This window comes from Mus caroli, unplaced genomic scaffold (genome assembly GCF_978045245.1).
Source record: "Mus caroli unplaced genomic scaffold, Mus_caroli_1 scaffold_7, whole genome shotgun sequence".
In the NCBI taxonomy this organism is placed as follows: domain Eukaryota; kingdom Metazoa; phylum Chordata; class Mammalia; order Rodentia; family Muridae; genus Mus; species Mus caroli.
The window spans coordinates 61,664,569-61,689,148 of NW_028227262.1; the positions used below are offsets into that span (position 1 = coordinate 61,664,569).

The 24,580-nt window shown below is 42.5% G+C and overlaps 1 protein-coding gene across 2 annotated transcripts in view; it reads left to right on the forward strand.

Annotated features, from left to right (window-relative positions):
- The window catches only part of Aplf (aprataxin and PNKP like factor), a 43,231-nt gene extending 28,986 nt beyond the window's left edge, over nt 1-14,245 (forward strand). For both annotated transcript variants that reach the window (XM_085840376.1, XM_085840377.1), the window contains exons 8-10: nt 307-432; nt 6,157-6,203; nt 13,003-14,245. In XM_085840376.1, coding sequence (XP_085696502.1) covers nt 307-432; nt 6,157-6,203; nt 13,003-13,184 — 355 coding nt within the window. In that variant the 3' untranslated portion in view covers nt 13,185-14,245. The remainder of the gene's footprint in view (nt 1-306; nt 433-6,156; nt 6,204-13,002) is intronic.
- The last annotated feature ends 10,335 nt before the right edge of the window (nt 14,246-24,580 follow it).

Sequence of the window (24,580 nt, forward strand, 5' to 3'; positions counted from 1 at the left end):
CTTCAAGATCAGCTCTGCGTTTTGAATAAACTGAAACTACAAGACTGTGTTTCCTCGGAGTGTTTGTTCTCACAAGCACCCAGAATTCTCTTCACAGGACTGCGTTCCTGGACCATTTTCCAACAACCAGATGTCAAGTTGGTGGACAACATGGCATGGGGATGTCACCTGTGTTTACATCATCAACATGGGCATTTGGTTTCTTTCTGGAATAACCAGATACTGGCTGGCTTCACTCTGCAGCCATTACAAACCCATAGCTTCCTATTGTTTTTTCCTCTGACAGTAAGTTTATCGTCCTCCCAGGAAGAACCCCCTCCACTTTCAACACTTCAGCCACCCTGGTGACAGTGACTATGGAGAGGTACATGGCACAGATGAAGGTGTGATTGGTGACAGGCCCGAGTGTCCCTATGGGGCGTCTTGTTACAGGTAAGGAGGCTGCGCCATGTGGCTGCCCTTCTCCCTAATGGCTTCTTAGCCAGCTCAGACGGCCTGACTGGAGCCCCCATCTCGAGCCTACAGCATAGATTTTATTAAGTTTATGTGGAGCACAGAGTTTCTCTCATGTAACCCTAAATTGTTATTAATCTTATAGGTAACTGAAGTTTTTCTGTATTTCTGTCTAAAGTGCAGTCAGGTTAACTTAAGACATCCTAATACATGCTCTATGAAGACTCTGAGGTGTGATGTAAGCCTACTGGGGATTTAATTTCTGTTTCTGCTTCCTCAGCTTCTACTAATCCACTCCTCTTGCCAACACCCAGAACTCAGGCACAGCTGAAGAACTCGGGAGCCTTCCCTTTGCTCGTCCTCACTGTCGCCTCCTCCTCAGGCCAAGTAGACCTCTCCACACCACAGTCTTTCTTGACCAGAATGTCTCCCCACCCAGGCAGCAAGCACGTTACATTGACAGAAAGGATTCTTGGTATTTTGAACCCTTGTTTATTAGGTGAATGAACTTGAACTTAACCAAAGTACAAAATCAAGTACAAAACAAGCCTAAGGAACTCTGCTGCAGACAGCGGTTTGTTTTTAGGTGGTCCTGAGTGCAGGTTACAGACTGAATCTTTTGGCTACTAGAAAGTTGATGCGGATAGCCTGCTTGTACTGAGCAGAGCAGGGACACTCAACGCATGTATTCTGCAAATGCTCGAGGCTAGTTTCTGTGGAGATTTGATTGTGTACTGTGGTGTTTTTCAGATTTTCCACATCCTTACTGATTTTATTCTGTTGTTTTTGTTACTAGGAAACAATTTTTAAATCTCTTAATTTGTATGTTTATCTTTTTTACTTAATCCTGTCAGGTTTTTCTAGTCTCAAAAACTTAAGAAACTCACTGAAAAAGCCATAAAAATGGACATTTAAATCAGAGCCTCTTCCACATTGGTGATATTTAGGCACTTTTCAAAGCTCCCGTGGGTGGGGTTATTTCCCCAATTTCATGTTTTGCAAGTTCATTTTTGGTGTTTAGAAAAGCTGCTCTTTTGATGTTGATTTTACGGCCTGCTGCTCTGCTGAAGCTTTCCACTGTAAGTCTCCTGGTGGAGTTGCAGGGTCTCTTAAAGAGAGGACCACATCACTGACACAGAGGGGTAATTTAAAGAGAGGACCACGTCACTGACACAGACAAATAATTTGATTTCTTGCTCCCCCATTTGTATGCCTTTTATTTCTTTCTCTTGCCCTATTATTCTGAGATTTCACACATAATGAATAAGAGTTGGGAGTGAACAGCCTTTCTTGTGTCTGACTTTAGTTTTTCCTCAGTCAGCATGATATTATCTTTGGGTCATGGTGGACTCAATACTGTGTGGATTTCATTTAAGCAGACATGGGTCTTGGAGCCCGTACAGCATGCAGGTGCTAGGGAATCTGTCTTCCTGGCTCTGGATCATCCCTCAGAGATTGGGGGTGGGGTGGGCCACTGAAAGTTTCCTATTTGAGCTTTGGAAGTCATGGGTTCCTGTGCTGTCCTGTGCCCAGGAATCCATAGAAGAATCAGTGCTGAACCACTGGGTGTTGGCCTACAGCACTGGCCAAGCTACCAGGGAAGGAGAATGAGTTAAGACTGCAGAGAGCCCTGTGAAGATAACCAGGTCTCGGAGGAAAGGGAAGCTCCTTTCCACCAGAGGCATCAAATAGAGAGGCCCTCTGAGTTCCAGGGAGTGGGGGGTGTGGGTGGAAGGAAGAGACTAGATGCAGGAGTGACCGTGGAGCCAAAGTGCTGGTCACTTCATCCTGTCTATGACACTGCATCTTCATCTTCCCTTTGAAAGTTACAGTCCCGTCCATCTCAGCCTGCCATCCTTTAGCTGCCTGTCGTAGGGTTTTACTGATGTCAACAGACACCATGACCAAGGCAACAACTCTTATAAAGGACACCATTTAGTTGGGGCTGGCTTACAGGTTCAGAGGTTCAGTCCAGTATTATCAAGACAGGAACATAGCAGCATCCAGGCAGACATGGTGCTGGAGAAGGACCTGAGAATTCTACATCTTGTTCCAAAGGCAAACAAGAAGGAGTGAGATTGGCATCCTCAGGCAGCTAGGAGGAAGCTCTCAAAGCCCACCCCCACAGTGACACACTTCCTCCAGCAAGGCCACACCTACTACAACATGGCCACACCTCCAAGTAGTGGTACTCCCTGGACCAAGCATATTTAATCCAGCATATTCCACTCCCTGGCCCTCATAGGCTTGTTCAAACATAAATCTATGGAAGCCATACCTAAACGTAGCATAATGCAAAATATATTTAATCCAACTTCCAAAGTCCCCATAGTCTATAGCAGTCTCAAAGTTCAAAGTCTTTTCTGAGATTCATTCAATCACTTAACTGTGATCCCCTATAAAGTCAAAGATCAAAAAGCAGATCACAGGATATACTATATATATATATATATATATATCATGGGATATACATTACCATTATAAAATGTCATAGTGAATAAATACTGTGACAAACAAGACTAAAAGTCAGCTGAGCAAACTGCAAATTCTGTATCTCTGTGTCTGATGTCAAAGCTTTCAGACCCCACACTCACAGTAACACACTTCCTCCAACAAGGCCACACCTTCAAGTAGTGCCACTCACTGGGCCAAGCATATTTAAACCACCACACTGTCCCTGGGTCAATTCTTTTCCTTGCTTTTAAAGCCAAACATTTAGTTACTTGAAATTTCTAAACCAGACTTTGAGGGACACTCCAGTAATAAATAGCTAAGATCATGTTTAACTTTTCAATAATCTTATTCAACTATTATTAAAGGAAAAATGCCAAAAAATACTGCCTGAAACAAACATATTCTTAGGGAAAGACCACGTTAAGTTTCAAGTAGTCCATGTAGAACATGATACTTACCACCTGAGTTGTAGTTCAGTGGTTAGGGTACTTGTCTGGCATGCTCGAGTCTCTGGGTTTGAGCCACAGCACTTCTAAAGGGAGGGAGGGAGGGAGGGGAGAGGAGAGGGGAGAAGATGAACATTTGTCAGTGGCCTATTCATTCATTTTTGTAGGTTTTAAATTTTTAAAATAATAACTAACAAAAGTCCTCAGGTGCCCAGCAGTGGTTCTAGAGTGAAGACGGACCTCATGTGTTCATGCCCTGCTGTGCAGCTCCTTCCCCTGTGCCCACACTGACTGACCTTTCACCGAGCACTGAGTTTACAAGTCCGTGACTTGCACCAGCGTGTTCAGTAGGGAAGGCATTGCTGAAGCTTTTCCGTTTGCAGCTCCCTGAAGCACATGTCAGTTGTTCATTTTTCCTCAAGCTTAGAGTTTCCGTTCAAGCAGGAGGTCAGACCTGGGTTAATTACCGCACACACAGCCTTGTGCAGACGCTGTGTTCCCGTCTGCACACCTGTTGAGTTATGACCTAATTAGCTGTACACTTGCACTCCTGAACTGCCTGCTGCCCACCCACAGGAAAAGATAGGAAGAAGGAGATGCTGTGAAGAAGTGCCAGACACCTGGCACAGGGCTGGCCTGCAGCAGGCAGTCTGACTGACTCTGGACCTGCTAAGGACAGAGCCTCCCACCCACCAAGCTGCAGCTTCAGCGGCATGTGGGCTCTGTGGATACTCTCCTCAGGCTGGGAGACTGCATTAGTCTTTTCCCTCTTTTCAGTAGTAAGGTTTCCACCATAGAATCTTTACTTTCCTGGAGAGTCTGTAGAGGATGTTTGGTGGTGGGGGGGTTTTAAATCAAATTTAAGTTGCTCTGGAGTGGGCAGGAGATCTAACGTGCTTTTTTTTTTTTTCTTTGTGTTGTTCAATATGCTAGTCAGATTTCCTATAATTTAACTAAATTAACCAAAATCAAATACATTCAAAATCTGGTTTCTCAGTTCCAGTGTCCACATGCAGTCGCTGTTTAGTGTGCTGGATAGCACACAAAGAGATTGTTACAGAGATTTTAGGGATTTCAGTTACTGTGACTCTTAAAATTAGCATTAAATTCTGTCAAGAAAATAGGTCTGTCATTACAACTTACATGCAACAACATTGTATTTTTCTAAATCTCATTACTTAAAGTTATGTTTTTATAATAACTTCCTATTGCCTTGAATAAAGAAAATTCCTGGAACAAATACAAAGTATTAGGTAATGCTAAAGCTCAGGAAACAATTATTTATAAACCAGATGGTTCCACATAATTAGAAATTGTGCTTTACTCAGTAGTGTCAGAGGCACAGAAGAGAAAAAACATAATACTTTAAAAGTATAATTTTATTATGGAACATTTTAACAAAGTATGCACGGTCTTAGCTGATAAAAAAAGAAAACGTGCCCCTCAACAGAGGAATGGATACAGAAATTATGGTACATTTACACAATGGAGTACTACTCAGCTATTAAAAAGAATGAATTTATGAAATTCCTAGCCAAATGGATGGACCTGGAGGGCATCATCTTGAGTGAAGTAACACAATCACAAAAGAACTCACACAATATGTATTCATTGATAAGTGGATATTAGCCCAAAACTTAGGATACCCAAGATATAAGATACAATTTGATAAACGCATGAAACTCAAGAAGAATGAAGACCAAAGTGTGGACACTGTGCACCTTCTTAGAATTGGGAACAAAACACCCAGGGAAGGAGTTACAGAGACAAAGTTCGTAGCTGTGATGAAAGGATGGACCATTTAGAGACTGCTGTATCCAGGGATCCGTCCCATAATCAGCTTCTAAACGCTGACACCATTGCATACACTAGCAAGATTTTGCTGAAAGGACCCAAATATAGCTGTCTCTTGTGAGACGATGCCGGGGCCTAGCAAACACAGGAGTGGATGTTCACAGTCAGCTATTGGATGTATCACAGGGCTCCCAATGGAGAAGCTAGAGAAAGTACCCAAGGAGCTGAAGGGATCTGCAACCCTATTGTTGGAACAACATGATGTACTATCCAGAACCCTGGAGCTCTTGTCTCTAGCTGCATATGTATCGAAAGATGGCCTAGTCGGCCATCAATGGAAAGAGAGGCCCATTGGACTTGCAAACTTTATATGCCCCAATATAGGGGAATGCCAGGGCCAAAAGAATGGGAATGGGTGGGTAGGGAAGTGGGGGGCGCTATGGGGGACTTTTGGGATAGTATTGGAAATGTAATTGAGGAAAATATGTAATAAAAATATTAAAAAAAAAAAAAGAAAACGTGCTTTTACACTGCTGCTGTAATTTATAAATGGAGGCTTGACTCATCTGAGAATTATGAAGCTCTTGAATACAGTTGATTAATTTGTCTGTCCTCTCTATACTGTCATTTCTTGGGTTCAAAAGCACAACCCTGGCGTGGGATGCACAGTCAGTAAATACTGTTACGAGAAGGCAAAGACTACTGGGCAGAGTAGCTCGTGCCTGCAATCCCAGCAGCCAAAGGACAGAGGACTAGGGGTTCCAGGGAAACCTGGGATGTGTAGCAAGAGCCATTATAGATGGTGGTGGTGGTGTCGGTGGAGGGGAGGAGGAGGAGGAGAAAGGAAGGAAAGAAGGGGAGGAGGGGTGGGAGCAGAGGGGCAGACCCTTTCATGGGATGCTGCTTGGGCCTGCCTTGATTAGCAGCTTCCTGAGCCCACTGTTATGGTCATAGCTCTCTCCAGGCCTTGGAGAACTCTATCCCATTTTTGCTTCCTTTTCTTTTTCAGGAAGAACCCCCAGCACAAGATGGAATATAGGCACAGTGCACTTCCGGGTAAGTACTTCAGCCAACCCAAAAGAAACCGTTGAGTAATTCTCCCATTAAACCGGGTATTTCAAAAATATTGTTGCTTTTGCGAGTTATTGTTGCTGATTTAAATTACTTCTCCTAGATTATTTTTAATGAGGTTTTAGTTAATTCTTTTTCTAAAAGATTTATTTATTTATTTATTTATTTAATGTGAGTATACTGTCGCTCTCTCAGACACACCAGAAGAGGGCATCGGATCCCATTACAGGTGGTTATGAGCCACCATGTGGTTGCTGGGAATTGAACTCAGGACCTCTGGAAGAGCAGTCAGTGTGCCTAACCACTGAGCCATTTCTTTAGTCCCCACCCCTTAAAAAAAAAACAAACCACAACGAACTTTCAGAAGCTGAGTTTGATAGCTCATACCTGGAATCCTAACACTTGGGAGACTGGGGCAGGAGATTGCCTCAAGTCTGAGGCTAGCCTGGGCAGCACACCAATTTCCTGTTGCAAGTGAATGAAAGAATTATAAACTTCTATATAACAAATGCTTTCCCCAATCGTAGCCTGGTAGCATGTGCTTCTCCTTTGTCTGTTTGGCATGTCTTATATTCAGGTACCTGAGAACAAAGTATCAGGCTGGCCTAGCAATGGTAAAAACACACTGACTTCTGTACTGGGAAAGCCTGAGGGTGGGGCCTGGGTCTGGACTGTGCTGTTGGGTTGGCTCATTATTACTGTCAGCAATGTTCCCATTCCTTGATCGTTCTGTCTCAGAGGGCTATTCCTTCTCAAGGCGTTTGCTCTCAGCTAGAGGAGAGCACCCTCTTTTACACCCTTCTTAAGCCGGAACAGTGTGATCAGTGTTGACATCTGAGGGAAGAGTGAATTTCCCTCCTTTAGATAGCCTAGACCCCGTGAGCCATTCTTCCCTGTGAGCCAGTCCCCATGAGGGTGATTATTCTGAACGAGTGCGTGAACCTTCTCAGGACCACCAGGATTGTGGGCATCCCTATGAGAGTGTAAACCTCTAGCTGCCCAATTGGCCTTTGTTTTGCCTGTTTTTGAACACTTTAAGAATTTTCCTCTCGGTAAGTCTCAGCCTCTTTGTGCAGAGTATATAATGTGAGGACCAATTCAGCAAATAATAGCTTTGCCTGAGAGGAGAGAGAAAGCATATGCTGGCAGGCTATGCTCTCTAGTTCTTGTACCTGCATATGTGACCAGCTTGTGACAGAGCAATGCAGATGACCTCACAGAGCAACACGGAGTATCTCTTTAGTGTGCTAGCCCTCCAGACAGAAATGGACCCTTTGTTGTTGTGGCTGGCAGGGCCTAGAAGTTGTTATTTAACAAAATTGCTTCACTTAGCTGCATTCAATGATTTTTCCAGCAATAGTATAATAGTATTTTATTTAATGGCATTTTACTGGCAATTTATGTGTCAATATATTGTCCCATACCCTTTACCCTAAAGCTGTCAATATGCACCACAAAGCACCATAAAATGTCTGAACAGTCTTTACAAAGTTTGTGGGAATTTCAGCGAAGTGTTTTCTAAATGAAGAATATACTTTAGAACAGTGAACTTAATTTTTTTTATTTTTGATATTTTAATATAATTACAGCATTCAACACTGGACATGTAAAGAAAATCTCTCTTGTACTGTGAAGCCGTGTTTTCTTATTATCAACAAAAAAGCATATACATTTAGACCATGTTTCACTAGTCACTATCTCTCTTCAAAGATAGCAAATAGAAAAGTCCTTAATAATTCATAAGCTTCATCTAGTTATTGTATTCATTCTACTTTCTTATTGTTGCTATTAATCTGTTTCTGTGTCTGATTACAAATGAAGCTTTATCCTAGGGGGGAGAGGGAGAGGGAGAGGGAGAGGGAGAGGGACAGGGACAGGGAGAGGGAGAGAATGTGTGTGTGTGAATGAATGTGTGATTTTATACGTGCATGTGTGTATGTGTGTGAGTGTGTGAATGTGAATATGTGTGAATGTGCATGTGTGAGTGTGTGAGTAGGCATACTTGAGTGTGTGTGTGTGTGTGTGTGTGTGTGTGTGTGTGTGTAAATGTGAGTGCTAACCGGCTCCCAGATCCCAGTGGTGTTCCTGGAAGAGCTGTAGGAGGAAGCAAGTCTGTGGACTTGGGAATTGCCCTGTGCTAATGTAATCAGAACATCTTTGCCCTCTCTAAACCAGTCTGAATACTGTAAATATTAGGCTAAATGTTACAGTCTCATATTTCCTAATTCAGAGATGTCTAAGACATAATTCTGGTAGTTATTTTTCTCCTAAATGTTTAAAGTTCATCATTATCCAGTCTCTAATCTCATGTGTATGTAGATTAATTTCTTCAGTGTTGTGTAGCATCAGCAGTAAAGCAACCACACTAGGCCCTGGACATGTAACTTCTCACTTAGCCCCCCCCCAAAAAAAACCCGCTGCGTTTTCCTACTTGTTGCAGCTAAGGGTTGCAGAGCTCATGCATTGTTCTGCTGCCCTGTGCCACATGTCTTCTGCGCCAGCTGACATGAGGTCTTACCAGCTTTCCACACATGTCAGACTGCTGGAACTTTGACAGAGATGGTGAACACAAGAGAAAGAAGTGCCAGGAAAGTTTTGTCATGTACTTCATCAGCCGTCTCATCTCACATCTGACTTTTGGCGTGGTTCTTCCAAGCCTCCTCCTATGTGGTATCATCCCACTAGGCAGCGGCTGATGCTGTTATAAGAACCCAGCGATTACTGAGAATTACTTTAAATGTTCATAAACTTATATAGTGGGGTGCACATGTTGAAATGCCCTCCATCCCCTAAGAAACTGAACCCCAAGAGATCTTAGAAAGAAAGTTAAAAAGAACAACAAGGCTTATCTGAGATTTAAGCTGCTGCTTAGATGGGAAGAACTGAAAGAGCATAGGAGCACAGGCTGTCAGAGCCTGATGCAGTGGGAGCATGATCTGTCAGAGCCTGATGCAGTGGGAGCACGGTCTGTCAGAGCCTGATGCAGTGGGAGTACGGGGTGTCAGAGCCTGATGCATTGGGGTGTCAGAGCCCGAAGCAGTGGTGAGAAAGTGCAATATAAATTTACAAGCTACTTTTCCAAATGTGGAATCCTACTACCAGCTTGATACATTAAAACAAAACAAAACAAAACACCAAACTAGTGTTTTATTTTACAGTTAAACATTAAAAATAATATATTGTGTAGTAAAATTTCCTTCTCTAGAAATATTGTACCAAATAATATTTATGGGAAAGAAAAAGGAAAATAAAAGCTGGAGAATTAAGTATTAATTTGCTGAGAAGGATGTGTAGCAGCTATTTGGAAAGATTCTCCTGGGAACCACGCAGGGTTTTGTGCTAGGCGAGAGCTCTGCTGCTGAGCTGTGTCCCCAGCCCTAGAACTGTCATCCTCACATGACAGCTCCCCCTGAAGAATAGAGAAGGCCAACATGGCCACATCTAATCCTGTCTGGTGAGTAGTGGGCAGGGTCGAATGTCTGGCTTATTACCCTTCTGAAAGGCATTTTCACCACTGTGTCAGGTAAGTCCTTTCCATCCGCTTGTAAAGACAAATGACAGGGAGTTCTGTGCTGTCCTCACGCTGTCAGTCTGTCTTCACACTTCACGTTGCTACACTAATTGGTAGAGGTGTTGAAGAAGACTATTTTGGCTTTAAAATGAACATTTTAGAGTTACGGCTGATTTTTAAATTGACTTCCATTTGATAAGGTAACCTTCTGTCCTGGTTATTGTGAGCTTGATGCAAACTAGAGTCTGCAGGGAAGAAGAAACCACAATTGAGAAATTACCCAAATCAGACTGTCCTGGAGACATGTCTGTGGAGCATTTTCTTGATTGCTGGTTGATGTGACAGGGTCTAGCCCACTGTGCAATAGCATCCCTAGCCATGTGGGTCTGAGCTGTGTAACAAAGCTGACTGTGTATAAACCAGAAAGCTAGCCAGGAAACAGCTTTCCTCCTGCATTCCTGCACACACACACACACACACACACACACACACACACACACACACACACCAGATAAATAACATTTAAAGCCATGTTAACACATGTCTAGCCAGTTCTGTGACCTAAGCACTCTGGAAACTGAAGCAGAAGAATCACAATTTTGAGGCCATCCTGGGCTACCCAGCAAAACTCCGTCTCCAAAGGGGGAAATGAAGTATTCATGGGGCAGTGTTAACAGAAAAGGCCTGAACTTCAGCAGTCATCTCCCTAATAACGCAGAGATGTTTCTTCATTCAGAAATCTGTAAAGCACTGGGCTTAGGAAATTTACCATCATCAGACTCTAGGCTTCCTATTACAGAGCATAAATAATATGAATGTAAAATGCAGAGAGAGAAAATAAGGTTCTTCTGATGAATAGGGCTCAGTACCTCAGTGGAGCTGGAATAAAGCCCTGTGCTTGTGGAGTTTTACAATGATGAGTAGCGCATGTCTGAGCAGTTAGTTACATGATGTTGTAAGCATGCTTGTAGCACTGACAGAGAAGAAAAGTCTGTGTAGGAAAATATAATAGCTGGGATACTGGGGCTGGAGGAAGGCACCCTTCCCACACACAGTAAAAGCAGCACTCTGAGGTTTTGACATTAGAGCACAGGCCTGCAGCGTGGAGAAAACTAAGAGTTCAAAAGCCTCCTGGTCTTAGACTGTGCCAGGACCAACAACAGGTGTAGAACTGAACAAATCGAAAACCACACCCATGACTTAGCACTTACAAAGCTGGGAAATGCAAGGTCAGGCCAGCCTGGGACTTTGCCATAGGAGAAAAAAGAGGAGGAGAGAGAGCAGAGAGGCATGCAGTGGGATCAGACCACAGGGATAAGTGCATGGAAATGACTGAGTGAGATACACAGCTGCTGGGGGCATTCTAGGCTCTTGGTGGGAAGGTGGCTAGAGGGAACGGTTGCAGGCTCTAAGAGAGCATTGTATCCAGGAAGACGATGATGCTGATGAGTTAGGACAGAGTGGGTAATGGAAGCAGAGGTGACACATGAGAGGCAGAGCCTACCCGAGTATTCCAGATAGTAGAGTCAGTTTTCAGGGACAGAGAGAATCAAAATGACTCTAGCTGACAGGTTGGAGAGTACAGGAGTTGTGTATCCAAGACCGTGGACAAGATAAGTAGGTTTGAGGGAGGGGACTTGAGAGTTGTGTCCTGGGAGCGATAGTTTCCATAGCCTCTAAGTCACCTGAGTGGATATGGTATTCAGGAAGCCATATGATGGAGTCCAGAATGGTGGCATTTGGTCAAGGCTTAGACATACGCAGGAAGAGTTAGGAAATAATATTAAATAGAATCATTAATAAATTAATCCGAGACAGGGCCCCAGCTTGAAATACAGGTGGTCTACAAATGAGAACACAGAGGTGAGAGCACCCAGCAGAGGCAGACTAGGTGTCTGGGTTCTGCTTTAAGGCCTGTTTTTCTTGTGGATCCTTAAGACGCTTTCTAGATCTGAAAGACACCGGCTTATTGAGTTAGCGATAGCATATTAAATGCTAGTGCACAGTAAATGCTTGCTTGTGTTCGTGTCTAACAAGCATGCAAGAGACCTCCAAGAGGAGCATGCGCGAGGGTGGATACTGGCTTTCCTTGCTTACTCCGCACCTCAGTTTCAAGCTGTTCTGACATCTAAGCTATTTTGTGAATGCATTTACCATAAGAAAATGAGGATGGGTTAAGATTAGCTGAACGTGAAACATTTTTCAAGCTGTTCAGTATTAGATTCGTCTCCAGCTAAGTGGGCCACAGTGTCTCCCTTGGGAAGGGGTGTGCGCTTCCTCTGTATGAGAATTGTGTGTATTACTATGTAATCCTTTAAGCTTTGGCTGCTGAGAAATTTAAACTGCTTTTTCTATTATTAGCTGTTATTTTTATTTGCATTATATTATTACATTATCATTAATATAAGCTACCTGAAACCCTTTCTGAAATGAGCTGTGATATTGAGAAAAGTGTAAACATACTGGGCTGTAGCAGTAAAAGAGTGGACATATTACTTGGGCATTCATTTAAGCTATAGCGCTACATCACATGTGGATATTACATAAAACAACAAAACTACGCACAAAAGTGCAGGTGTTAATACTTTAAAAAAAACTAGCTAAAACATTTAAAATAATGTTTTTAAAACATCAGAGAGATTATAGAGTAGGATTTGCAGGCAGTAGTGAAGTTGAGCATCTAGGACAGCAGAAAAGCCCTAAGCCATCTTCCCCACAAATTATGAAGTACTCTGCTTGGACAGATGAGTCAGGGTTGAAAAGAGTCAGAAAGAACAGAGGTGGGGGATCTGGCAGGAAGTATTTTCCTACAGCAGTTTGGGGTCCAAGATCAGAGTAAAGTTAGACGGGACCTGGAACAACCTGGAGAGACTCCAGGCCTGCTGGGACTTTCCAGGCTTGATGGAGTGATGGCCTGCAGCTGGGGAGCCCCCGCCGCTGAGATTTCCAGAGAAGCTTCCAGGTTGGTTCTTAAACTCCGTCCGTTTCCAAGCATCTGCGTACAGATGGCACGTGCTGTGGCCACGCCAGTGGGGACGGGAGGATGACCCTCTCAGGAGGGACTGAGAGGACCTCATTGTGGAGAGTTAGGACAATAAGAAATAAGTGATCACTTTAGTGTCTGTTCTAAAACTTGCAGTAGTAAGGTATATGTTAATAAAGTCTTGCTGAAGGTAGACATTTTAATAGCGACATCCCTAACCCAGGCTGAGTAGTGACTGCTGTGATTTGTCAATATTCTGGTTTTTTGTTTGTTTGTTTGTTTGTTTTTAGCCAGAGTTGCTCTGGATGAAGATGACGATGATGTCGGGCAACCCAGTGACGATGAGGACGAGGAAGACTATGAGCCGACAGATGAAGATTCTGATTGGCAACCAGGAAAGGACGATGAGGAGCAGGAAGATGTGGATGAGCTTTTGAAAGAAGCAAAAAGGTTTATGAGAAGGAAGAAGTAGCGTTTCTGCAGTGACTCACATTTGCTTTTTTTTCTCTGTGGGAAACATAATCATTTTTTTCTTTTAATAGTTCTTTGCTCTTGAAACATTGAAACACCAGCCGTCAGTGAAATAGGTGGGATGTATGCTATTGCCTATTTTAGTGCCTGTTTAATGCATCCATCAGTGAAAGCAGGTAAAGAGGTTGGGCAGTCTGATATTTTCAAATACTTTACATACTGCAAATAAAAAGCCATAGGTTGTACAAACCTTTGATCATCTGCCCTGAGGTCTTTATAGAGCACCCTGCAAGCTTAGCCAGGTGATTACAGAACAGTGGAAGAGCCAACCCCACACTGCTGTTGAAAGAGTCCCTCACAAAGCTAGACTCTAACAAATGACAGCCAGCAGTGTGCCATGTCTCTAATATATTAGATGTGGCTTTCTGATTTCATTTACGGCTTTTGTCCTTTGAATCCTGGGAAGACTATTAACAAAAAGATGCTGAAAATGATCCTGTTAACCTATAGGGCAGCAGTACTCACCTATAGGGCAGCAGCACTTACCTATAGGGCAGCAGTACTCACCGTGCAAGGAAATGGTTTTTGTGCATCCCCAACTGTGTATGTATATCTGTGAGAGTATAAAGAAGACTGCGGAGCCCTTGCATGACTCTCACACTGCCCTGCCCACATCACGCCCCGCCCACACCGTGCCCGGCCAGACTCCTTTGCTTGCTCTGTGCACCTTTACCCTGAGGACGCGAGAAGCTTCAAGCCACCGTCTTCTCAGAGGGTCACCTGAGAAGGGTGAGTTCTCTGCTGTGGATAGGGCTCTGGGCTCTGAAGAAGCCTCTGCTCCAAGGAGTGGAGCATCTCTGGTTTTAGGCCGGTTTCCCTCTGAGCAGTCTGCAGATTGGGGTACATCAGTTCGTGAAGCAGCGAGCCAGAAGCTCCTTGTCATTCCTCACTCAAGAGGAAATAAAATGCACATCTCAGAACAGAAGGAGCCACATGCTTTCTTAGTATTTCTGAGTCTCTCCATATAATTGTACAGTGTTAAATTTACTTAAACTGAAGAAAGGCAGAATAAATATTTCTCTATTATCAGTTGCTGTGGCTTATTTGCAAACTTGTTTTCCCTTCCGTATCAGGTTCTTTAGAAGAGCAGAACTGATAGTATGTATGCTACAGGGGATTTATTAGATTGGCTGACGTGGGGAGGGCTGGGTAGTCCATATGGCCGACTTCATCCTGAAGAGGCAGAGAGCTAGCAGCTGCCCAGTGCATGAGGCTGAGAGAAGTCCTCAGCAGTCCAATCTGGCATAGTGGCCTAGTGGATTCTGGAGAGCTGCTGGTCCTTGTTGTACATTGGAAAGGCAAAGAAGTGAGATTGCACGTGCTGGCCTAGGATATCGCACAGAGGCAGAAGTAGGACTGCCGTGTTCACCAGCAGGCAGGGCAGGGCAGGCATGTGGCAGAAGCAGCACAGCTCTCTCGCTGCTTTAGATCTGCATGCACCTCTGGGTGGCAGCCCGCTCGGGGAGGGTCTCCTCCCTTCCCCAAGTCCGTCCTTCTAGGAAACACCCTCACAGCCCTGCCTAGAGGCACAGGTTTTAGCTAACCCCAGATCCAGTCAAGTGACAAACCAAGATTAACACTCACACCTTCTGTTGTCTCTGTTGTGGAGGGGTTGATGTACCTGTGAGTCTTTGACTTCTTTCCATCCTGCACTGACTCAATCTTTAAAGGTTCCTTTAACCCTTCCACTCAGTATAAATCCAAGGATGTTGAAAACCCATCCATTGAACTGTAGGTCACCCCTTCAGAGCATTGGTCTTTGTAGTCAGACATTACATGTGCCAAGTGCCTGTTGGCCAGTGAGTGAGTAAAGAGCCTACTAAGGGCATTGTGGAACAGTTGGCTATAACAAGAAGTGAGGCACTGATATGGGTCACGGTGTGGTCCTTAAAAACATGTTGGTATTAGATGTCTAAAATGGGCAAATCCTTGGAGACAGAGCAGAGGTTGTTAAGGGCCTTGGTAGGTGGGTAGGGAGGCTGCTGGTGAGTATAAAGTTACTATTTGAGATATACCAAGATTGTAAGATTAGGGGTGAGAACTGGACAGTGACAGTAAGCCAGAGTGAAGGAGGACACACGTGAAAAGGTGAGTCAGCATTTGAGTCTCTGAAGCTGAGAGTGGTCTGCAATAGAGCAGGGTTTTTGTTTTGTTTTTTGTTTTTTCTACATGTCATGGGTACTGGAATTTTAGGCACGTGCCATCACACCTGACTTATACAGTGCTAGGAATTAAATCCTGGGTCTTATGCAAATACTCTAATAGCTGAGCCATACCCCCAGTTCAAAAGCACTATTTAAAAACTTTTTTTTTTTTCTTTTTGAGGTCTCTCTGTGTAGCCCTGGCTGTCCTAGAACTCACTATGTAGACCAAGCTAGCCTTGAACTCACAGAAATGTACATGTCTCTGCCTCCTGAATGCTGGGGTTAAAGGTGTACACTACCATGCCCAGCTTAAAAGCTTGCTTTTTAAAATTAATTTCCCTAACGTCAGTTAAGTGCCTTGTTCTCTAACGGCGTAGTCAGTGGATTTAAACTGTTCCAGCCTTGATCTTGGGACACTTTTTTGTTACATTGTAACAATGAGAATGCAGGGACTGGTGAAAAGGAAGATTTTAAAAGATGTGATTGTCAAGGAATGAATATTTTTATTATAGTTGGCGTTAAACTTAAATTTTTAACTTTTGAAATTAAAATATAATCACATCGTTGTGGTAGTTTGAATGAGAACGGTCCCCAAAGACTCTTTATTTTTATAGAATTAATTTTTTTATTAGGTATTTTCCTCATTTACATTTCCAATGCTATCCAAAAAGTCCCCAATACACTCTCCCCTCCCCTACCCACCCACTCCCACTTTTTGGCCCTGGCGTTCCCCTGTACTGGGGCATATAAAGTTTGCAAGTCCAATGGGCCTCTCTTTCCAGTGATGGCTGACTAGGCCATCTTCTGATACATATGCAGCTAGAGTCAAGAGCTCTGGGGTACTGGTTAGTTCATAATGTTGTTCCACCTATAGGGTTGCAGATCCCTTTAGTTCCTTGGGTACTTTCTCTAGCTCCTCCATTGGTGGCCCTGTGATCCATCCAATACCTGACTGTGAGCATCCACTTCTGTGTTTGCTAGGCCCCGGCATTGTCTCACAAGAGACAGCTATATCTGGGTCCTTTCAGCAAAATCTTGCTAGTGTATGCAATGGTGTCAGCGTTTGGAAGCTGATTATGGGATGGATCCCTGGATATGGCAGTCTTTAGATGGTCCATCCTTTCGTCACAGCTCCAAATTTTATCTCTGTAACTCTTTCCATGGGTGTTTTGTTCCCAATTCTAAGAAGGGGCACAGTGTTCACACTTTGGTCTTCGTTCTTCTTGAGTTTCATGCGTTTAACAAATTGTATCTTATATCTTGGGTATCCTAAGATTTTGGGCTAATATCCACTTATCAGTGAGTACATATTGTGTGAGTTCCTTTGTAATTGTGTTACCTCACTCAGGATGATGCCCTCCAGGTCCATACATTTGCCTAGGAATTTCATAAATTCATTCTTTTTAATAGCTGAGTAGTACTCCATTGTGTAAATGTACCACATTTTCTGTATCCATTCCTCTGTTGAGGGGCATCTGGGTTCTTTCCAGCTTCTGGCTATTATAAATAAGGCTGCTATGAACATAGTGGAGCATGTGTCCTTCTTACCGGTTGGAACATCTTCTGGATATATGCCCAGGAGAGGTATTGCTGGATCCTCTGGTAGTATTATGTCCAATTTTCTGAGGAACAGCCAAACTGATTTCCAGAGTGGTTGTACAAGCTTGCAATCCCACCAACAATGAAGGAGTGTTCCTCTTTCTCCACATCCTCGCCAGCATCTGCTGTCACCTGAATTTTTGATCTTAGCCATTCTGACTGGTGTGAGGTGGAATCTCAGGGTTGTTTTGAGTTGCATTTCCCTAATGATTAAGGATGTTGAACATTTTTTTCAGGTGCTTCTCTGCCATTCGGTATTCCTCAGGTGAGAATTCTTTGTTCATTTTTTAATGGGGTTATTTGATTTTCTGGAGTCCACCTTCTTGAGTTCTTTATATATATTGGATATTAGTCCCCTATCTGATTTAGGATAGGTAAAGATCCTTTCCCAATCTGTTGGTGGTCTTTTTGTCTTATTGACGGTGTCTTTTGCCTTGCAGAAGCTTTGCAACTTTATGAGGTCCCATTTATCGATTCTCGATCTTACAGCACAAGCCTTTGCTGTTCTATTCAGGAATTTTTCCCCTGTACCCATATCTTCGAGGCTTTTCCCTACTTTCTCCTCTATAAGTTTCAGTGTCTCTGGTTTTATGTGAAGTTCCTTAATCCACTTAGATTTGACCTTAGTACAAGGAGATAGGAATGGATCAATTCGCATTCTTCTACATGATAACCGCCACTTGTGCCAGCACCATTTGTTGAAAATGCTGTCTTTTTTCCACTGGATGGTTTTTGCTCCCTTGTCAAAGATCAAGTGACCATAGGTGTGTGGGTTTATCTCAGGGTCTTCAATTCTGTTTCATTGGTCTACTTGTCTGTCGTTATACCAGTACCATGCAGTTGTTATCACAATTGCTCTGTAGTACAGCTTTAGGTCAGGCTTGCTGATTCCACCAGAGGTTCTTTTATCCTTGAGAAGAGTTTTTGCTATCCTAGGTTTTTTTTTGTTCCAGATGAATTTGCAGATTGCCATTTCTAATTCCTTGAAGAATTGAGTTGGAATTTTGATGGGGATTGCATTGAATCTGTAGATTGCTTTTGGTAAGATAGCCATTTTTACAGTGTTGATCCTGCCAATCCTTGAGCATGGGAGATCTTTCCATCTTCTGAGATCTTCTTTAATTTCTTTCTTCAGAGACTTGAAGTTCTTGTCATACAGATCTTTCACTTCCTTAGTTAAAGTCACACCAAGGTATTTTATATTGTTTGTGACTATTGAGAAGGGTGTTGTTTCCCTAATTTCTTTTTTTTTTGGGGGGGGGGGGAGGAAAGGGTTTATTCGGCTTACACTTCCATACTGCTGTTCATCACCAAAGGAAGTCAGGACTGGAACTCAAGCAGGTCAGAAAGCAAGAGCTGATGGAGGGATGTTCTTTACTGGCTTGCTTCCCCTGGCTTGCTCAGCCTGCTCTCTTATAGAACCCAAGACTACCAGCCAGGGATGTCCCACCTACAAGGGGCCTTTCCCCCTTGACCACTAATTGAGAAAATGCCTTACAGTTGGATCTCATGGAGGCATTTCCTCAACTGAAGCTCCTTTTTCTTTTTTTTTCTTTTTTTTTTAATTTTTAATATTTTTATTACATATTTTCCTTAATTACATTTCCAATGCTATCCCAAAAGTCCCCCATAGCGCCCCCCACTTCCCTACCCACCCATTCCCATTCTTTTGGCCCTGGCATTCCCCTATATTGGGGCATATAAAGTTTGCAAGTCCAATGGGCCTCTCTTTCCAGTGATGGCCGACTAGGCCATCTTTCGATACATATGCAGCTAGAGACAAGAGCTCCGGGGTTCTGGTTAGTACATCATGTTGTTCCAACAATAGGGTTGCAGATCCCTTTAGCTCCTTGGGTACTTTCTCTAGCTTCTCCATTGGGAGCCCTATGATACATCCAATAGCTGACTGTGAACATCCACTCCTGTGTTTGCTAGGCCCCAGCATCGTCTCACAAGAGACAGCTATATTTGGGTCCTTTCAGCAAAATCTTGCTAATGTATGCAATGGTGTCAGCGTTTAGAAGCTGATTATGGGATGGATCCCTGGATATGGCAGTCTCTAAATGGTCCATCCTTTCATCACAGCTATGAACTTTGTCTCTGTAACTCCTTCCCTGGGTGTTTTGTTCCCAATTCTAAGAAGGGGCACAGTGTCCACACTTTGGTCTTCATTCTTCCTGAGTTTCATGCGTTTAGCAAATTGTATCTTATATCTTTGGTATCCTAAGTTTTGGGCTAATATCCACTTATCAGTGAATACATATTGTGTGAGTTCTTTTGTGATTGTGTTACTTCACTCAAGATGATGCCCTCCAGGTCCATTCATTTGGCTAGGAATTTCATAAATTCATTCTTTTTAATAGCTGAGTAGTACTCCATTGTGTAAATGTACCATAATTTCTGTATCCATTCCTCTGTTGAGGGACATCTGGGTTCTTTCCAGCTTCTGGCTATTATAAATAGGGCTGCTATGAACATAGTGAAGCATGTGTCCTTTTTACCGGTTGGGACATCTTCTGGATATATGCCCAGGAGAGGTATTGCTGGATCCTCTGGTAGTACTATGTCCAATTTTCTGAGGAACCGCCAGACTGATTTCCAGAGTGGTTGTACAAGCTTGCAATCCCACCAACAATGGAGGAGTGTTCCTCTTTCTCCACATCCTCGCCAGCATCTGCTGTCACCTGAATTTTTGATCTTAGCCATTCTGACTGGTGTGAGGTGGAATCTCAGGGTTGTTTTGATTTGCATTTCCCTGATGATTAAGGATGTTGAACATTTTTTTCAGGTGCTTCTCTGCCATTCGGTATTCCTCAGGTGAGAATTCTTTGTTCAGTTCTGAGCCCCATTTTTAATGGGGTTATTTGACTTTCTGGAGTCCACCTTCTTGAGTTCTTTATATATATTGGATATTAGTCCCTTATCTGATTTAGGATAGGTGAAGATCCTTTCCCAATCTGTTGGTGGTTTTTTTGTCTTATTGATGGTGTCTTTAGCCTTGCAGAAGCTTTGCAGTTTCATGAGGTCCCACTTGTCAATTCTCGATCTTACAGCACAAGCCATTACTGTTCTATTCAAGAATTTTTCCCCTGTGTCCATATCTTCAAGGCTTTTCCCCACTTTCTCCTCTATAAGTTTCAGTGTCTCTGGTTTTATGTGAAGTTCCTTGATCCACTTAGACTTGACCTTAGTACAAGGAGATAGGAATGGATTGATTCGCATTCTTCTACATGTTAACAATTAGTTGTGCCAGCACCATTTGTTGAAAATGCTGTCTTTCTTCCACTGGATGTTTTTAGCTCCCTTGTCGAAGATCAAGTGACCGTAGGTGTGTGGGTTCATTTCTGGGTCTTCAATTCTATTCCATTGGTCTATTTGTCTGTCACTATACCAGTACCATGCGGTTTTTATCACAATTGCTCTGTAGTAAAGCTTTAGGTCCGGCATGGTGATTCCACCAGAGGTTCTTTTATCCTTGAAAAGAGTTTTTGCTATCCTAGGTTTTTTGTTATTCCAGATGAATTTGCAGATTGCACTTTCTAATTCGTTGAAGAATTGATTTGGAATTTTGATGGGGATTGCATTGAATCTGTAGATTGCTTTTGGCAAGATAGCCATTTTTACAATGTTGATCTTGCCAATCCATGAGCATGGGAGATCTTTCCATCTTCTGAGATCTTCTATAATTTCTTTCTTCAGAGACTTGAAGTTTTTATTATACAGATCTTTCACTTCCTTAGTTAGAGTCACGCAAAGATATTTTATATTATTTGTGACTATTGAGAAGGGTGTTGTTTCCCTAATTTCTTTCTCAGCCTGTTTATTCTTTGTGTAGAGAAAGGCCATTGATTTGTTTGAGTTAATTTTATATCCAGCTACTTCACCGAAGCTGTTTATCAGGCTTAGGAGTTCTCTGGTGGAATTTTTAGGGTCACTTATATATACTATCATATCATCTGCAAAAAGTGATATTTTGACTTCCAATTTGTATCCCTTTGATCTCCTTTTGTTGTCGAATTGCTCTGGCTAGGACTTCAAGTACAATGTTGAATAGGTATGGAGAAAGTGGACAGCCTTGTCTAGTCCCTGATTTTAGAGGGATTGCTTCAAGCTTCTCACCATTTACTTTGATGTTGGCTACTGGTTTGCTGTAGATTGCTTTTATCATGTTTAGTTATGGGCCTTGAATTCCTGATCTTTCCAAGACTTTTATCATGAATGGGTGTTGGATCTTGTCAAATGCTTTTTCCGCATCTAACGAGATGACCATGTGGTTTTTGTCTTTGAGTTTGTTTATATACTGGATTACGTTGATGGATTTCCGTACATTGAACCATCCTTGCATCCCTGGGATGAAACCTACTTGGTTAGGGTGGATGATTGTTTTGATGTGTTCTTGGATTCGGTTAGCGAGAACTTTATTGAGGAATTTTGCATCGATATTCATAAGGGAAATTGGTCTGAAGTTCTCTTTGTTGGGTCTTTTTGTGGTTTAGGTATCAGAGTAATTGTGGCTTCATAGAATGAGTTGGGTAGAGTACCTTCTGTTTCTATTTTGTGGAATAGTTTGTGAAGAACTGGGATTAGATCTTCTTTGAAGATCTGATAGAACTCTGCACTAAACCCATCTGGTCCTGGGATTTTTTTGGTTGGGAGACTATTAATGACTACTTCTATTTCTTTCGGGGATATGGGACTGTTTAGATCATTAACCTGATCTTGATTTAACTTTGGTACCTGGTATCTGTCTAGAAACTTGTCCATTTCATCCAGGTTCTCCAGTTTTGTTGAGTATAGCCTTTTGTAGAAGGATCTGATGGTGTTTTGGATTTCTTCAGGATCTGTTGTTATGTCTCCCTTTTCATTTCTGATTTTGTTAATTAGAATACTTTCCCTATGCCCTCTAGTGAGTCTGGCTAAGGGTTTATCTATCTTGTTGATTTTCTCAAAGAACCAGCTCCTCGATTGGTTGATTCTTTGAATAGTTCTTCTTGTTTCCACTTGCTTGATTTCACCCGAGTTTGATTATTTCCTGCCTTCTACTCCTCTTGGGTGAATTTGCTTCCTTTTGTTCTAGAGCTTTTAGGTGTGTTGTCAAGCTGCTAATGTGTGCTCTCTCTAGTTTCTTTTTGGAGGCACTCAGAGCTATGAGTTTTCCTCTTAGAAATGCTTTCATTGTGTCCCATAAGTTTGGGTATGTTGTGGCTTCATTTTCATTAAACTCCAAAAAGTCCTTAACTTCTTTCTTTATTCCTTCCTTGACCAAGGTATCATTGAGAAGAGTGTTGTTTAGTTTCCATGTGTGTGTTGGCTTTCTATTATTTATTTTTTTATTGAGGATCAGCCTTAGTCCATGGTGATCTGATAGGATGCATGGGACAATTTCAATATTTTTGTATATGTTGAGGCTTGTTTTGTGACCAATTATGTGGTCAATTTTGGAGAAGGTACCGTGAGGTGCTGAGAAGAAGGTATATCCTTTTGTTTTAGGATAAAATGTTCTGTAGATATCTGTCAGATCCATTTGTTTCATAACCTCTGTTAGTTTCACTGTGTCCCTGTTTAGTTTCTGCTTCCATGATCTGTCCATTGGTGAAAGTGGTGTGTTGAAGTCTCCCACTATTATTGTGTGAGGTGCAATGTGTGCTTTGAGCTTTACTAAAGTATTCAGAATTGATAGCTCCTCTTGGAGGATTTTACCTTTGATGAGTATGAAGTGCCCTTCCTTGTCTTTTTTGATGACTTTGAGTTGGAAGTAGATTTTATTAGATATTAGGATGGCTACTCCAGCTTGTTTCTTCCTACCATTTGCTTGGAAAATTGTTTTCCAGCCTTTCATTCTGAGGTAGTTGTCTATCTTTTTCTCTGAGATGAGTTTCCTGTAAGCAGCAAAATGTTGGGTCCTGTTTGTGTAGCCAGTCTGTTAGTCTATGTGTTTTTATTGGGGAGTTGAGTCCATTGATATTAAGAGATATTAAGGAAAAGTAATTGTTGCTTCCTTTTATTTTTGTTGTTAGAATTGGCATTCTGTTCTTGTGGCTGTCTTCTTTTAGGTTTGTTGAGGGATTACCTTCTTGCTTTTTCTAGGACGTGGTTTCCATCCTTGTATTGGTTTTTTTCTGTTACTATCCTTTGAAGGGCTGGATTCGTGGAAAGATAATGTGTGAATTTGGTTTTGTCGTGGAATACTTTGGTTTCTCCATCTATGGTAATTGAGAGTTTGGCTGGGTATAGTAGCCTGGGCTGGAATTTGTGTTCTCTTAGTTTCTGTATAACATCTGTCCAGGCCCTTCTGGCTTTCATAGTCTCTTGTGAAAAATCTGGTGTAATTCTGATAGCCTTGCCTTTATATGTTGCTTGACCTTTTTCCCTTACTGCTTTTAGTATTCTATCTTTATTTAGTGCATTTGTTGTTCTGATTATTATGTGTCGGGAGGAATTTCTTTTCTGGCCCAGTCTATTTGGAGTTCTGTAGGCTTCTTGTATGTTCATGGGCATCTCTTTCTTTAGGTTTGGGAAGTTTTCTTCTATAATTTTGTTGAAGATATTTGCCGGTCCTTTGAGTTGAAAACCTTCATTCTCATCTACTCCTATTATCCGTAGGTTTGGTCTTCTCATTGTGTCCTGGATTTCCTGGATGTTTTGAGTTAGGATCTTTTTGGATTTTGTATTTTCTTTGATTGTTGTGCCAATGTTCTCTATGGAGTCTTCTGCACCTGAGATTCTCTCTTCCATCTCTTGTATTCTGTTGCTGATATTTGCATCTATGGTTCCAGATTTCTTTCCTAGGGTTTCTATCTCCAGCGTTGCCTCAATTTGGGTTTTCTTTATTGTGTCTACTTTCCTTTTTAGGTCTTGGATGGTTTTATTCAATTCCATCACCTGTTTGGTCTGGTTTTCCTGCAATTCTTTAAGGGATTTTTGTGCTTCCTCTTTAATGTCTTCTACCTGTTTAGCAGTGTTCTCCTGCAATTCTTTAAGGGATTTTTGTGCTTCCTCTTTAATGTCTTCTACCTGTTTAGCAGTGTTCTCCTGTATTTCTGTAAGTGTGTTATTAAAGTCCTTCTTGATGTCCTCTACCATCATCATGAGATATCCTTTTAGATCCGGGTCTAGCTTTTCCGGTGTGTTGGGGTGCCCTGGACTGGGCTAAGTGGGAGTGCTGGGTTCTGATGTTGGTGAGTGGTCTTGGTTTCTGTTAGTAAGATTATTACGTTTACCTTTTGCCATCTGGCAATCTCTGGAGTTATTTGTTATAGTTGTCTCTGTTTAGAGATTGTTCTTCTGGTGATTCTGTTAGCCTCTATCAGCAGACCTGGGAGACAGGCTCTCTCCTCTGAGATTCCGTGGTCAGAGCACTCTCTGTAGGCAAGCTCTCCTCTTACAGGGAAGGTGCACAGATATCTGGTGTTTGGACCTCCTCCTAGCCGAAGATGAAGGCCCAAAACAGGACCTTTCCCAGAAGCTGTGTTGCTTTGGTGGGCCACAGAAGCTGTCAGCTTGTGTGTTGCACACTCTCACCTGTGCAGACTATGTTCGGTGGAGTCCCGGAACCAAGATGGCTACCGCCAATCTAGAGGCAAAAGCCTCCAGG